The sequence below is a fragment of the Sphaerodactylus townsendi genome, linkage group LG06 (assembly GCF_021028975.2).
Source record: "Sphaerodactylus townsendi isolate TG3544 linkage group LG06, MPM_Stown_v2.3, whole genome shotgun sequence".
Taxonomy (NCBI): domain Eukaryota; kingdom Metazoa; phylum Chordata; class Lepidosauria; order Squamata; family Sphaerodactylidae; genus Sphaerodactylus; species Sphaerodactylus townsendi.
Window position 1 is genome coordinate 66,702,563 of NC_059430.1, and position 14,290 is coordinate 66,716,852.

At 45.7% G+C, this 14,290-nt stretch overlaps 1 protein-coding gene across 3 annotated transcripts in view; it reads right to left on the bottom strand.

The window, feature by feature from the left end:
- PDZRN4 (PDZ domain containing ring finger 4) overlaps positions 1–14,290 on the bottom strand; it is a 155,189-nt gene that overhangs the window by 22,942 nt on the left and 117,957 nt on the right. For 2 of the 3 annotated variants that reach the window (XM_048501925.1, XM_048501923.1), the window contains one exon: positions 13,120–13,182. The exons of the other annotated variant lie outside the window; for it this stretch is intronic. In XM_048501925.1, the coding sequence (XP_048357882.1) occupies positions 13,120–13,182 (63 nt within the window). The remainder of the gene's footprint in view (positions 1–13,119; positions 13,183–14,290) is intronic. 3 annotated transcript variants of the gene reach the window in all.

The following is a 14,290-nucleotide window of genomic DNA, read 5'->3' on the forward strand; positions in this document are numbered from 1 at the left end:
GCTCTGCAGGCTCCAATCTTGGGTGCCTTTTCAGCCCGAAAAATACATAGTTGTACTCAGAAATGACCCAACAGCACCACAATTATACATACTGATTTCATTGATAAATGTGGATTATAAAACGTTTATATCATGGCAGAAATACTACGAAAATGTACATCAGAACTAATTTATGAAAATCAACAGGATTTGTGCCTCAAAGATATATGTGAGGGGAAAAAGAGAGAGAAAACCACATTTACATTTTTGGCACATTAAAAAGCTTTTGAGAACATATCTTGGTCATTCCACTTAACACTCCTTCAAAATATGAACTGTGGAACAAAATTTTTGTATTGGATCCAAAGTATTTATACTAAACCACAAGCAAGAATTCCAATATATGGTACAATGACAAAAAACATTAAGCTGACACAGCAAGGCTGCCCAATATAACCTATTTTATATATTCTATGAATAGAGATACTATCTATAAAAATTAGGCAAGAAGAGGATTTGTGTAATAAAAATTGACATAGAAGCGAATAAAATGAAAAGCTATGCAGATAATATTGTAATATCAGTAATGAAACAAAAAAACCTTATTTGATTTACATAAGGAAACATATATACAGAGATTTGGAATCTTATCTGGTTATAAATTAAATAAAAAGAAGGCCAAAGTGATGTTGGTATCAGCAACAAAACAAGAGAAAAAAACCAGAATATATTCACTCCCCAGCCAAAATAAAATATTCAGGAATTAATCTAACAGCCAGTACAATACACTTCTAAGGATAACTGTCAAAAAGTCTGGAGAACTATCAAAGATTTACAGGGTCATTGAAAAAGAACACGAGAAGGTCAATAAATACCACAATTTGCAAATAATATAGCGACTAGGGCACAAACCAGCTGAGGTCATCCTGGTGGTAATTGGCACCATGGACACCATTCCAAAAACACTGGGGCAGCACTTGAAACATCTTCAAATCAACAAAACTAACATCTGACAGATTCAGAAGGCAGCCCTGCTGGGATCCACACAAATACTATGCTAATACATTATACCTTCCTAGGCCTCTGGGTGAGGCTCAAATTGTAATGAAAGACTTACTACCAGCTAAAGAGCTGGCAGCTGTGATAGCAATAATAATAATAAATTGATGAAAGGCTAACAAATGGTAAGACATACTTAATTCAGAAAGATCCGATCAAAGGGACAACACCTAAAACTAAAAGCCAATAACATGTTTGCCCACATTGCTCAAACAGCTCGCTAGCATAATAGCAGATAACATCATGGACTACTTGGAAGCAAATAACATCCTGCCAGTGGAGCAAAAAGGGAACAAAGGAAAGATCAGGGGTACAAAAGATCAACTCCTGGTAGACAAAATGATAATGGAGAACTGCAAGAATGGAAGAACAAACTTGCATATGGTCTTTATCGATTACAAGAAGCATTTGATTCACTGCCCCATAGTTGGATCATGAAATGCTTGGAAACAATTGGTGTCAGCAAAAACATTTGAGTATTCAATGAAAAAGCAGTGAGACAGTGAAAAACTGGACTGAGAGTCGGAAACAAAAACTATGGAACAGTCAACATCAAACAAGGAATTTTCCAAGGTGATTCACTATCACCCTTACTGTTTATCATCACTATGATCCCACTAACAGTAATTTTTAAAAAAAGAAAATTGGGATATCAAATGGCCAAAGGCTGAAAAAATCTCACATTTGCTGTACATGGACGATTTGAAGCTGTACAGGAAATCAGACACAGAAATCCAGTCACTAGTGAACACAGTCCAAATATTCAGCACAGACATTTTGATAGAGTTTGGCCTGGAAAAGTGTGCCACTGTGGCAACAAAGAGGGGCAAGATTACTGAGATCAATGGCATAGAAATGCCTGATGGCCAACTCATCAAGTGTAACCAAGAGGCAGCTTATAAATACCTGGGCGTTTTGCTGCTGGATAACATCAAGCACGGGCAAGAGAAGATTGTCGTCAGCAGAGAATTCACCCAGAGGGTCAGGAAAATTTTGAAATCTATATTAAATGGCGGGAATACCATCAAGGCCATCAACACCTGGACCATACCCATCATCAGGTACACTGCAGGAATAATCAACTGGACACAATGCTATCTTATCAAGAGGCAAAAAAACTATTAAAAGAAAAATTCCTTGAATGGGATTATCAAAGACCTTTAATAGCAGCAAAGTCAACTTGCTCACCTCTAAATAAATCACTAGGTGAAGCAAAAGGTTGTATGTCTTATTATTTACTTTACATGACTAACTTTAGATTAAGATGTACATTTTCTTTAGCAAGATTCAACATTTTGCCATCTGCTTAACTTGAGGGTCGGTTCCAAAAAATACCAAAGATTATGCCCTTGCAATAGCACACAAATAGAAATGTTGGAGCATATCATGTTTCACTGCCTAAATAGGGAATAGTTAAGGTATAAGCATTGAGTATTGTTTACATCTTTTAACATGGATATGACAGATGATCAAAGGATAAAGCATTTCCTGGATGGTTCAAATCAGGACTTTTCTGAATTAGTTGCCAAGTGTCTGTTGGATATAATTGGTACTTCTGTTAAGGGAGATCTTTACATTAAATGATGTTATTTGAGCTGTATTTATGTTATTCTGGTTGTAAAATGTTTCTGGTTGTAAAATATTTCATCGTATGATGCCAGTAAAGGCTTTGTAGGTACCCCCCCCACCCCCCCCCCCCCCCGCCACAAAAAACAAAAAACTGGACACAGGCTGATTTGGATGCATTGGATAGAAAAACTTGGAAGTTTATGACAGTGCACCATGCCTTACACCCACTCAGTGATACTGGTAGATTATACCTTCCCCAGAGATCTGGTGGCAGAGGCTTAATGAAAGTAAAGCAAACAGTGGAAGAGGAGAAACATGCACTGGCTGATTATGTGAATGAAAGTCAAGAACAGGCATTGATTGAGATGAACAACAGACATTCGTTGAAGACCCTGAAAACCAAACAAGAATACAGAAAAAAATGTGATTAAAATGTGGACTGAAACTGGCACAACAAAGCACTACACAGCCAATTTCTGGAGAAGATCAAGGGCAAGGTAGACAATGAAAAGACTTGGGTGGTTAACAACTGGAAGTCTGAAAAAGGAAACTGAATCCCTGATTTCAGCCGCTCAAGAGCAAACCATTAGAACAAATTTGATCAAGGTCTGAACTGAAAAATCGTCACATGATACAAAGTGCAGACTGTGCAAAGAAGCTGACAAAACTGTAGATCATGCCTCAGCTGGTGCAAAAAGATTGCCCAGACTGAGTACAAACTTTGGCTCATTCCGCACATGCAGAATAATGCACTTTCAAACTGCTTTCAGTGCTCTTTGAAGCTGTGCGGAATGGCAAAATCCACTTGCAAACAGTTGTGAAAGTGGTTTGCGTGTACAAAAGAGGCCAGAGGGTCAAAGAAACTCAAAGAGATCCTGAAGAGCCCATTTCCATGTATTCAGTTTTAAAACAGCCACTAATTCTTTCCTTTGCTATTATGCAAAACTGAACAATACCAGTCAATTATAATTTTATAGAGATTCAGAGAAAGAAAGATTCAGAGAACTTTATTAGGCATATACAGCATAGGGACAAAAAGTAAAAAGTAAATCGAATAGAGAACAGTGAAAATAGTGTGAACAAAAGCCAAGGGAACCAGGGACGTAGGTATAGATTTTTTTATGGGGGGGTTCAGGGGGGGCACACCCCCACCCGCCCCTAGGGCATGGTCATGCCTCCCCAAGCCCTGCCCCTAGCCTAGCACTTATAAAAGCAGCTCTCCAAAGCCGGGGACAGCAGACTCCCCTGCCCTTCCTGCCCCTGCCCCCCACCAGCTGGGCTCCCAGCCGGCAGCTGGCAGTTCCTTCTGCCCTCCCCTCTGGGCAGAGGCATAGAGGCAAAATGGAGCCCAGTGCAAAATCTGAGTTTTGTGACCCGTCCCTTACCCCCCCCCCCCGGGCAGCCGCTGTGATGCTGGAATCCACCCCCAAACAGCATCACTTTCAATGGTGTTTAAACTAGAGAGCCCAAATTCTCCTTTTAAATCCACCTTAAAGGAAGAATCTGGCGTCCCCAGTTAAAACAACATTGAAAGTGATGCTGTTTTGGCGTGGATTATCCCCCACCGTGAAACAGCATCACTTTCAATGTTGTGTAGTGGTTAAGAGCAGGTGCATTCTAATCTGGAGGAACCGGGTTTGATTCCCTGCTCTGCCACTTGAGCTGTGGAGGCTTATCTGGGGAATTCAGATTAGCCTGTGCACTCCCACACATGCCAGCTGGGTGACCTTGGGCTAGTCACAGATTTTCAGAGCCCTCTCAGCCCCACCCACCTCACAGGGTGTTTGTTGTGAGGGGGGTAGGTCAAGGAGATTGAAAGCTCCTTTGAGTCTCCTACAGGAGAGAAAGGGAGGATATAAATCTGAACACTTCTTCTTCTAAACTGAGGACCTCAGATTCTCCCTTTAAATCCATGCCGAAGGGGGTGGATTTAAAAGGAGAGTCAGGGGAAATATGGGGGAGTGCCTGCTGTCAGGGGTGCAATTGTTAAGCTAGCAGCACCAAACTTTTAGGGTATCTTTAGGAGACTCTCCTAATTATACCATTCAGGTTTGGTGAAGTTTGGTTCAAGGGGTCCAAAGTTATGGACCCTCAAAAGTGTAGCCCCATCTCCTATTACCTCCCATTGGAAACAATGGGGGATGGGGCACCCCCTTTGGGAGTCCATAGCTTTGGACCCCCTGGACCAAACTTCACGAAACCTGGGTGCAATCAGTAAGAGACTCTTCTGATGATACCTCCCAGGTTTGGTGAAATTTGGTTCAGGGTGTCCAAAGTTATGGACCCTCAAAGGTGTAGCCCCCATCTTCTATTAGCTCCCATTGGAAACAAGGGAGGATGGGGAACCCGCTTTGGGAGTCCATAACTTTGGACCCCTGAACCACACTTCACCAAACGTGGCAGGTATCATCAGGAGAGTCCCCCAAACAATCCCTGAAAGTTTGGTGCTGCTAGCCTAAACAATGCGCCCCCTGCAGGCCAAAACAGAAAAACACTAAAAATGTTTTAAAAACCCACAAACAGGTGGACGGATCTTCGGACATGAAGGGGGGGGGGTTGAACCCAAGAAACCCCCCCTTACCTATGTCCTTGAAGGGAACCTAGTTCAAAGTGCATAGCAAAAATCTGGCTACGATTTCTGTCATTTCAGCCTCAGGATCGTTGAACAACAGAATCATCTTTGCATTGGTAGAAAGATCCGAGAACCCTGCTGAGGTTAAGGCAGAGAAATAGGGCCTAAAGTTGTTATACTTCAGGCAGGAGAGCAAGATGTGTTCAAGGAAGTTAGTGTAGGAAAGGCAGAAAGAACAATATCGATCATGCTGAGGGATGTTTAAAAAATGATCTTGAAGTAAAGACGATGGAAAGGAATTGCATCTTGCTCTTGAGAGTGCCCATCTAAGTTTATGGTTTGGGAGTTGGTTCAGATAATGGGCAACACAGAGCTTTCGGGGAGTGATCCCAAAGTAGAAGGGTAAACAACAACTCTGTGCCTTGCTCAAAAGGTATTGAAATTCCTGATCAAATACTTTATTTTTTAGTTAAAGATAAACCTCGTTGGCAGTGAGCATAAGCAGGGAATCCCAGGCAAGGTCCAGTGAAGAGATCTTAGCCTCTATTAGTAACCACCAGTCAGAGGTCTGAAGCTCATGAGTCACTAGTTGGACCAAGCTGTGTGAGTCAGAATGGAAACAGAGGCGTACCCAAATTTTGAAAGTGGTGACCCATGCCCTGGTTTCCAGAAGGTGCTGTCCTGCCTCAAAGCAAAGGACTGCATAGGGGACGCAGTGTGGAAGTCCAAAGATTTCATATAGGAAGCTGGACTGCAGCTGTTCAAGCTTGGATTTCCATGCGTGGATCCATATAGGAACCCCATTCATTAGATATTGAACCACTTTCATGTTAAATACTTTCAGGGTTGCAGGGATGAATCTACCACCGCTGGAGGTAAAAAAACAACAACTGCAGGACAGCAGCAGAGGCACATTTGCTACCCTTCAGGGCACTGTCTCTATGATTAGCCCAGCCAGGACTTATGTTGGAAGACAGCCTGTAAGTATTTAAGAGATCTGACTTGCTCAATAACTGAGCCCTGGATAGACCAGATCGGGTATTTGAAAAAAACATGATCTTGGAGTTTGATGGATTAATTGAAAGCCGATTAGATACGCAGTAGTTGTTGTATTTAAGGAGTAAGTTCTCTATATATTAAATATACATGCTTTCTCTATATATTAAATACCACCACTTACATTAGGCATCATCTTCTGCCAAGGATTTCTTTTGACCCAGTGGACATATTTCCAAACAGTATGGCCCTACTGGCTGCAAGGCAACGGAAGTGCATGAACCAGAAACCACGACCATGAAAGTGTTCTCTTTTTTTGAGATAACAGAAATGGACAACTAGACAGCTCTCTATCCAATACTACGAAAGAACTGCCTTGGTTGGCCTGGTGATGGGAACAACTTTTGCAAAAGCCACTGTATGCACCATGGCATATGGGGAAATCTCACAGGGCATGCAGGGTTTGCATTTTGTCTGAAGCACTGTTCTGGTTTAATGGCTAGAGTGTTGGACTTTAACAAATACCAATTCAAATCATTATTCAGCCATGAAACTTACAGGACTATTGATTCTCAGTCTGCAACTTCAGATCATTGTAAACATAACACTGAATTTGGGGGGGAAACTATATCCACCACTCTAGGCTCTCTGGAAGAAGGGTGGGATAAAAATGTGCAAGATAAATGAAACAGCCTTGCAAACATGGCTTCCTGTAAAGATGTTGCTTTTTCCTTTCCCAGCTCTTGCGACCTTGGCGGCATTCCTCGAGCTGGGCTGTGTGCCCGGTGAGGCAAGCTAACCTTGCTACTTCTTATCTTATGTGTGTGAAGCTAGTTTTGAGTCTTTCATGGGAACCTGTCTGGGGTTTTGAAGGAGGGGGGATTCAGACTCGTAAAAGCAGTCTGCTTGTTTGGGAAAGTCAGATTCAGCATCTCGTGTGTGTGTATCATGGAAGCTTAAGAATAAAGATCCTTCAATGGTTACTCTATTCTGGTCCTTTCTGGTTCTCTACATTATGCTGAATCTCAAACAACTTTACTCCACGTTGTGAACCCCTGATGTCGTCCAACATGCAGAGGTTGAAATTTCGTGAATTCGAGGAGGGCCCGGTAACCCCCAAAGAGGGTTTCGGTCCCCCTCTCTCAGTCTCCACTGAACATGAGGAACCTGCGGAGTCTATCTCCCTGGTCACCCTCTCAAAGCCTCGGCTCAGCCGTAGTATGGCCTTCTTACACCTCGAAGAGCAGGTGACTGAGGCTGCCGGGATGGCTAGACGCACGGTGTCCGCCAAATGCCTAGAGGTCCGCCAGGAGTATTACGATCCAGGCGGAAGGGGGTCGATGGATCGAGCCCCTCGTGAACAGCATGTCACCACGCGCCAACATATGGATTACAAACCGATCATGAAAGCGCTTCCTGAGGAGATGGGATTGTCCACCATTCATGGAGATACCCAAGAGTCCTTGGAGAAGTTCCTGGAACGCTATCTGGAGGAACCGCCGCCGCCCAAACACTGGCAAAGTACCGGCGCGCGTCCGAAAGAGCCGCGGCCCCTGGCACCTCGAGACTACGTAGAGTCTGCTCTACCGTCGGTGGAGGGTGTTTCGACAGGCCCGATGCCTCACGGCTCCCGAGTCCAACTGACTTTCCCAGATGACAGCCGGATCCAGGAACTAACTGAAGAGGACGAGGAACTCCTCGGAGCTACTGTCTTACCGACCAGCGACCCGGTGCCAACTGCTGTCCAGAAGGCGCAACAATGGGAAGCCCAGATGGAATGTCTGAAGAGAACCCAACGTGATTGGGAATTGGAGCGCGAGGAATTGGAGAAGGAACGGGAAGCCTTCCAGGAAGAGTGCGACCAACAACGCCGGTTGTTCCAGGCGGAGATGGACAAGGAACGAGAGACGCTTCGTCGGCAGTACTTACAAGATCTCACAGTTCATGATAAAGTTATGGAACAATCCCGGATCGACCTTCAACATCAACGTGAATGTGTGAAGGCGTTACAAACACAGAGCGAAGCAACGGCAGCGGCACAACGGGCCGAGCGGGAGCGCCTCCAAAGGGAACGAGATGCCCTAGAGCTGAGAAGGGTTACCATGGCGCGTCGTGAGCAAGAGCTCCTTGAACGAGAACGAGCCCTCCAACTATAACGTGAGGCGGATAGGGCCGCGCTTGCCCAGCCCCCAGCCGCACCAGTGCCAGTGGTTCCCGCGGCTTGGGATCGTATTCCGGTCGCTCAACCACCACCAAGGAGAATTCAACAGTTGCCGCCACCGCTGCCCGCACAGGCCCCGATGCAAGCTCCTCAGCAACCCGTGCCGATAATTCAAGCTCCTCTGCCCGCACTGAGAGCGGCGCAGGCTCCAGCCAGAGGTTACCTTCGCCCGCCTATTCCGGCCCGCTTCGACGGAACCGCGTCGAAACTGCCTTACTTCATTTTGCAACTTGATGCTCATATGCTGGAATTTGATGACATGTATAGATCCGAGGCCGAAAAAGTACGTGATATCGGATCAGTCCTAGATGGTGAAGCGGCCCAATGGTCCGTAGAGCTATATGAAATTGGGGCAGATGAAACCCACTCTGTAGCTGAGCTGCTGCAGGGTCTCCGTCTTTGCTTCCAAGATCCGGATGCGGAAAATAAAGCGATTCATACTGTCAAAACCATCAAACAGGGTAACCGACCCTTTGCTGAATTTGCCCGCGAATTTCGAGCAGCAGCCAGTAAACTCCCTGATTGGCCGGAACGCATGAAATGCGAGTATTTCTTTGGAGCTGTAAACGATGATATTCGAGAGAAAGCGGTGTTGTATCGTGAGCCTCAAACGATCGCAGACTGGATTACAGTCGGAACATTGATTTCCACCCGTCTCACCCGTGCCAGGTCCGGAAAACAACCCATCCAAAAACCACCAGCGAAACAACCGGCCTCTGCGCTTGCCAAAAAGCCCGGCGGCATGACTCCTGCTGAGACTACATTGGAACGCCGTCGCCGGTTGGGTCTGTGTCTTTATTGCGGAGGTCCGGGTCACCTGGCTGCCAACTGCCCAAAGAAACAAAAAGCTCCTACTCCGGCTCCTCGCACCCAAACCGCAAAGGCTCCACGCAGGTCCGGACCGAAAACACAGCAGGGCACTGCAAAAACGGCGCTTAAAGACGAGGGAGATGATGATTTTGTTGATTCAGATGGGGGGGTGAGCCTGTCGTCGGCCCCGACGGATGGAGACCTTGCGCCAGATGCGGTGAGTGACAGTGGTGCCCCCATCACTTTAATGACTTCTCTTGCCAACCCCGCAAAAAATACGCGTATTTTGGCTCGCGCCCTGGTTGACTCTGGTTGCTCTCATTGCTTGATGAGACCTCAGGTGGCAGAGCAACTTGGTCTGGAGCGCATAGCATTGGTCAAGCCCATTACCTTCACCCAAATGGATGGCAGTCCATTAGGGACTGAGAACCCGCTCGTTTTAGAACCCAACCAGTGCTTCTACGATGTGCAGAACATTGGGAGCGACGCAGTTTCATTCTGGCGCCAGTCGCCAAACACCCCATAGTTTTGGGAATGCCTTGGTTGTTATCTCATGAACCCACAATACTATGGAAGCAGCGCATTGTCCGGTTTACTGAACCCCCGTGCGGGGATCACATGCATGAAGGAGAACCACCTGAGAACCCCTCAGAAAATCCTACCGATTCTGAACCCATCGTAAACGAGGTGTCACCCGGTTCCGATTTAGCTGGAGTTCCCCAGGTTTATTGGGATCTTTCCAAAGTCTTTGAGGAACAGGAGTGTGACCAGCTACCCCCCCATAGAGACACTGATTGTAAGATTCTCCTGGTACCCGGTGCGCAGCTTCCCAAGGGTAGGATTTATAGAATGAGCCCGGTAGAGGAACGGGAGCTACGAGCCTTCTTGGATAAAAATTTGAAACGTGGATTCATTCGGCGGGCCACTAAAAACACCCACGCCGCTCCGGTTCTTTTTGTTAAGAAGAAGGATGGCACACTTAGGTTGTGCACCGATTATAGAGGGCTCAATGCAGTTTCAATGTCAAATAAATATCCATTGCCCCTGATCAAGGATCTGCTTGATGCCCTCGGTAAAGGACGCATTTTTACTAAACTCGATCTACGTGAAGCATATTATCGAGTACGCATCGCCGAAGGCTATGAACATTTGACAGCTTTTAATACTAAATTCGGCCAATATGAATATCTCGTAATGCCTTTCGGATTATCTGGAGCGCCTGGAGCCTTCATGTCTCTCATTAACGAAGTGCTACAGGACTTTTTGTATAAAGGGGTGGTGGTGTATTTAGATGACGTTCTGATATACTCGCAAAACCTAGAGGAACACGAACAGTTGGTCCGTTCAGTGTTGCAACGGCTCCTCGATCACTCCCTCTATGCAAAATTATCCAAATGTTGCTTCCATCAGTCATCCATAGATTATTTGGGTTATCCTATTTCACCCGAAGGTCTGGAAATGGATCCGGCTAAAATTGCGGCCGTGGTGGGTTGGCCCGCCCCAACGACCCGCAAGGAACTTCAGTCGTTTCTAGGGTTCGCTAATTTTTATCGTGACTTTATTCCCCAGTTTGCTAAGCTTGCCCTACCTCTGACTGATTTATTACGCATCAAGGGTAAAGAGCCTTCGGCTGCAAAACCGGGGGCGCCCCTTCAATAGTCCTCTGCCTGTCAGGAGTCATTTCACCTGCTTAAGACTGCGTTCACCACTGAGCCTGTGCTGAAACACCCTGATCCGAATATACCGTTTGTGGTGCATGTAGATGCCTCGGACAAAGCTTTAGGAGCCGCCCTCTTGCAGAAAAATAAAGATGACAAACTTGTGCCGTGTGCTTACTTATCAAAAAAATTTTCGGGTCCTGAACTCAATTGGACTGTAGGTGACAAAGAGACAGCGGCCATTAAGGAGGCGCTCAGCACCTGGCGCCACTGGTTGGAAGGGTCGAAAGCGCCCTTCCAAGTCTGGTCTGATCACAAGAACTTGGCAGCCCTCTCCACCCCCCTGAAAATGTCTGCCAAGCAATTGCGGTGGGCAGATTTTTTCTCCAGGTTCAAGTTTACAGTCCAGTGGTATGTCCCGCCTTCTCTACTTAAGTCGGTCCTCCTAGCGGGCCACGATGCCAAGCAAGTGGGACATTTCGGATTTTTAAAAACATTGCACCTGCTTCGCCGTCAGTTTTGGTGGCGCTCCATGCGTAAAGACATTGAATCTTACATTAAGGGGTGCCCAGTATGTGCAGAAGCCAAATCCATCCCAGGCAAACCCCACGGGTTATTGCACCCTATCCCAGCGGCTGCCCGACCCTGGCAGGTTATATCCATGGATTTTATTACGGATCTCCCGGAAAGTCACGGAAACACGGTGTTGTGGGTGGTGGTCGACCTTTTTTCCAAGCAGGCGCATTTTATACCATGTTCCACCATTCCTTCAGCTCCCAAACTGGCCAAATTGTTTATACAACATGTCTACCGTTTACATTCCTCTCCTGATAAGGTGATTTCAGACCGCGGGCCCCAATTCATTGCCAAATTTTGGAAGGCATTTTTGGGGTTGCTGGGGACCACCTCGGCTGTCGCCGCCTACTACGTGCAAAGCGACGGTCAGTCGGAACGGACCAACAGAACATTGGAGCAGTACCTACGTTGCTACACTAATTATCACCAGGATAATTGGTGTGACCTACTACCATTTGCGGAATATGCTTACAATAATGCCGTTCATAGCAGTACCTCCAAAACCCCTTTTGAAGTGGTGTCGGGACACTCTTTCCCTCCTCTGCCTCAACTCCCATCCCAGGCATTGCAACCCCCTGAGTTTGATCAATGGATTCAATCCTTGGCAGAGGGATGGAAGTCGGTCTCAACTTCCCTCCAGCAGGCCCAGGAGTCGCAGAAAACCCAGGCTGACAAACATCGCTCAGAGTTTCCATTACAAGTTGGGTCGTGGGTTTACTTATCTACAAAAAACCTCAGGGATGTGCACAAATACTCCAAGCTGGGCAAGAAATTCATAGGGCCATTTCGGATTACAAAAGTGATCAATGATGTGACTGCTCGTTTGGAACTCCCTAACTCCCTTAGTAACATTCATCCTGTCTTTCATTCCAGCTTACTCAAACGGGCTCCAGATTCCGATGCCTGGCACGACCCTCCGGAGTCACCCCCGCCAGTGATTATTGACGGGCACAAGCATTATGAAATTGACGCCGTTCTAGACTCCCGTTTCTTACGCAAACGCTTGCAGTATTTAGTTTCTTGGGTGGGCTATCCCTCCGGGCATAACCAGTGGTTGTATGTGGAGGATATTAATGCGCCCCCATTAATTTCTGCTTTTCATAAGTCCTTTCCCCACAAGCCTGGGGGAAGTGGGGGGGAGACATCTTAAGGGAGGCGGAGTGTAAAGATGTTGCTTTTTCCTTTCCCAGCTCTTGCGACCTTGGCGGCATTCCTCGAGCTGGGCTGTGTGCCGGGTGAGGCAAGCTAACCTTGCTACTTCTTATCTTATGTGTGTGAAGCTAGTTTTGAGTCTTTCATGGGAACCTGTCTGGGGTTTCGAAGGAGGGGGGATTCAGACTCGTAAAAGCAGTCTGCTTGTTTGGGAAAGTCAGATTCAGCATCTCGTGTGTGTGTATCATGGAAGCTTAAGAATAAAGATCCTTCAATGGTTACTCTATTCTGGTCCTTTCTGGTTCTCTACACTTCCTTTATTAAATTTTCCTCTTTTCCTGCTGCCTTTAACTTTTCCTAGCTTTATTATCTTTTCTAGTAAAATCGTATGCTACAGTAAAACAAGGAACCTCTCTACTCTGGAACACATGTCAAGAAGCAAACAGTTACTAATTATAAATATAGAAAACATGGAATATACTTTTTGTTAGCCACTGGAGTAAGAAACAAGGCTATTAGTAACATACCTGTAAAATCCGATCTCCTTCACGGATCCGTCCATCTCGGGCAGCAATACTGTTTGGATCAATCTACATAGGGTCAAAATCCCAATATTAACTGTAAAAAATGTTTCAAATATTATCCATCACCTTTCATTACATGGATATCTAGTTCATGTCAGGTGAATACCTTGTTTTAGAACCCCAGACCCGATTGTGAAAATCATACTTTGGAAATAGGTTTAAATAGGTTTGCCTTTCCAACCAATGGAATGGCTGCATTAAACAATGCCACTGTTACTACTCCTCACCCTAAGTTTGGTTCTGTAATTTTCCACAGGAAGATGGGCAACAAAATCTTCCCTGGTTTATTTGAGCTAGAAATGTGTTTTCTAAAGAAGGATGGTGTTTGTGAGCCATATGATTTCAACATTTACGAAATACAGTTTTAACGGCTGGATTCATAGGCAAATATTAAAGGTGATGCTTGAGAAGTGATAATAAGTAATCAACACTGCTACCTAGCAGATATCTTTTACTGTGAGTAACAGGCAAAAAGAAGCAGTTTTTGTGTTGTTATAAAATATTTGTGGACCTAGCATGATAAATTTCTGAGACCTTAAACTCAAAATAGAAAGGTAAGGAAATTACACATTCTTTGTGTCTTAACTACTACATTCTGAGTTCTGGTTAAACTCTCTTAACTTTCGTTTTACCATAAATAGACACTGGGCAGCTCTGTCCAGATTGTGTGTGTGTGTATGGCCCTTGGGAGTCACAGAGGGTCACACCGACACATTTGCCCCCACTGCTGGCGTAAGGGGCACCCATGCCAGTGAAGGGATTAAATGTCCAGCCCCCCCACAACTCTGTGGTGAGCAAACCTAGAAGTGAGCACCACTATGGAGCTACGCTGGCATCCAAACAGATGGCAATGCAGTGGCGTGGGTGGGCCAGGGCATTCCTGGGGTTGGAACCAACTGTAGTCAGTTTCCACTGGTATTGCAGCCCAGAAATACTGCCCTCCGAGCCCACAGACTTACTTTGCACTTTTTTGGTGGTGTAAGCCTGTTTGGGGTATGGGGTGATTTGGGAAGCAGAAGGGTTTTCAAATTACCCTCTTTTCTGTGCTGCATGAAGCCCTGTTGGAGGTGGCACAAAACTGCCTTTGCTGTGCCTCAGTGCTCTCCCACCTCTA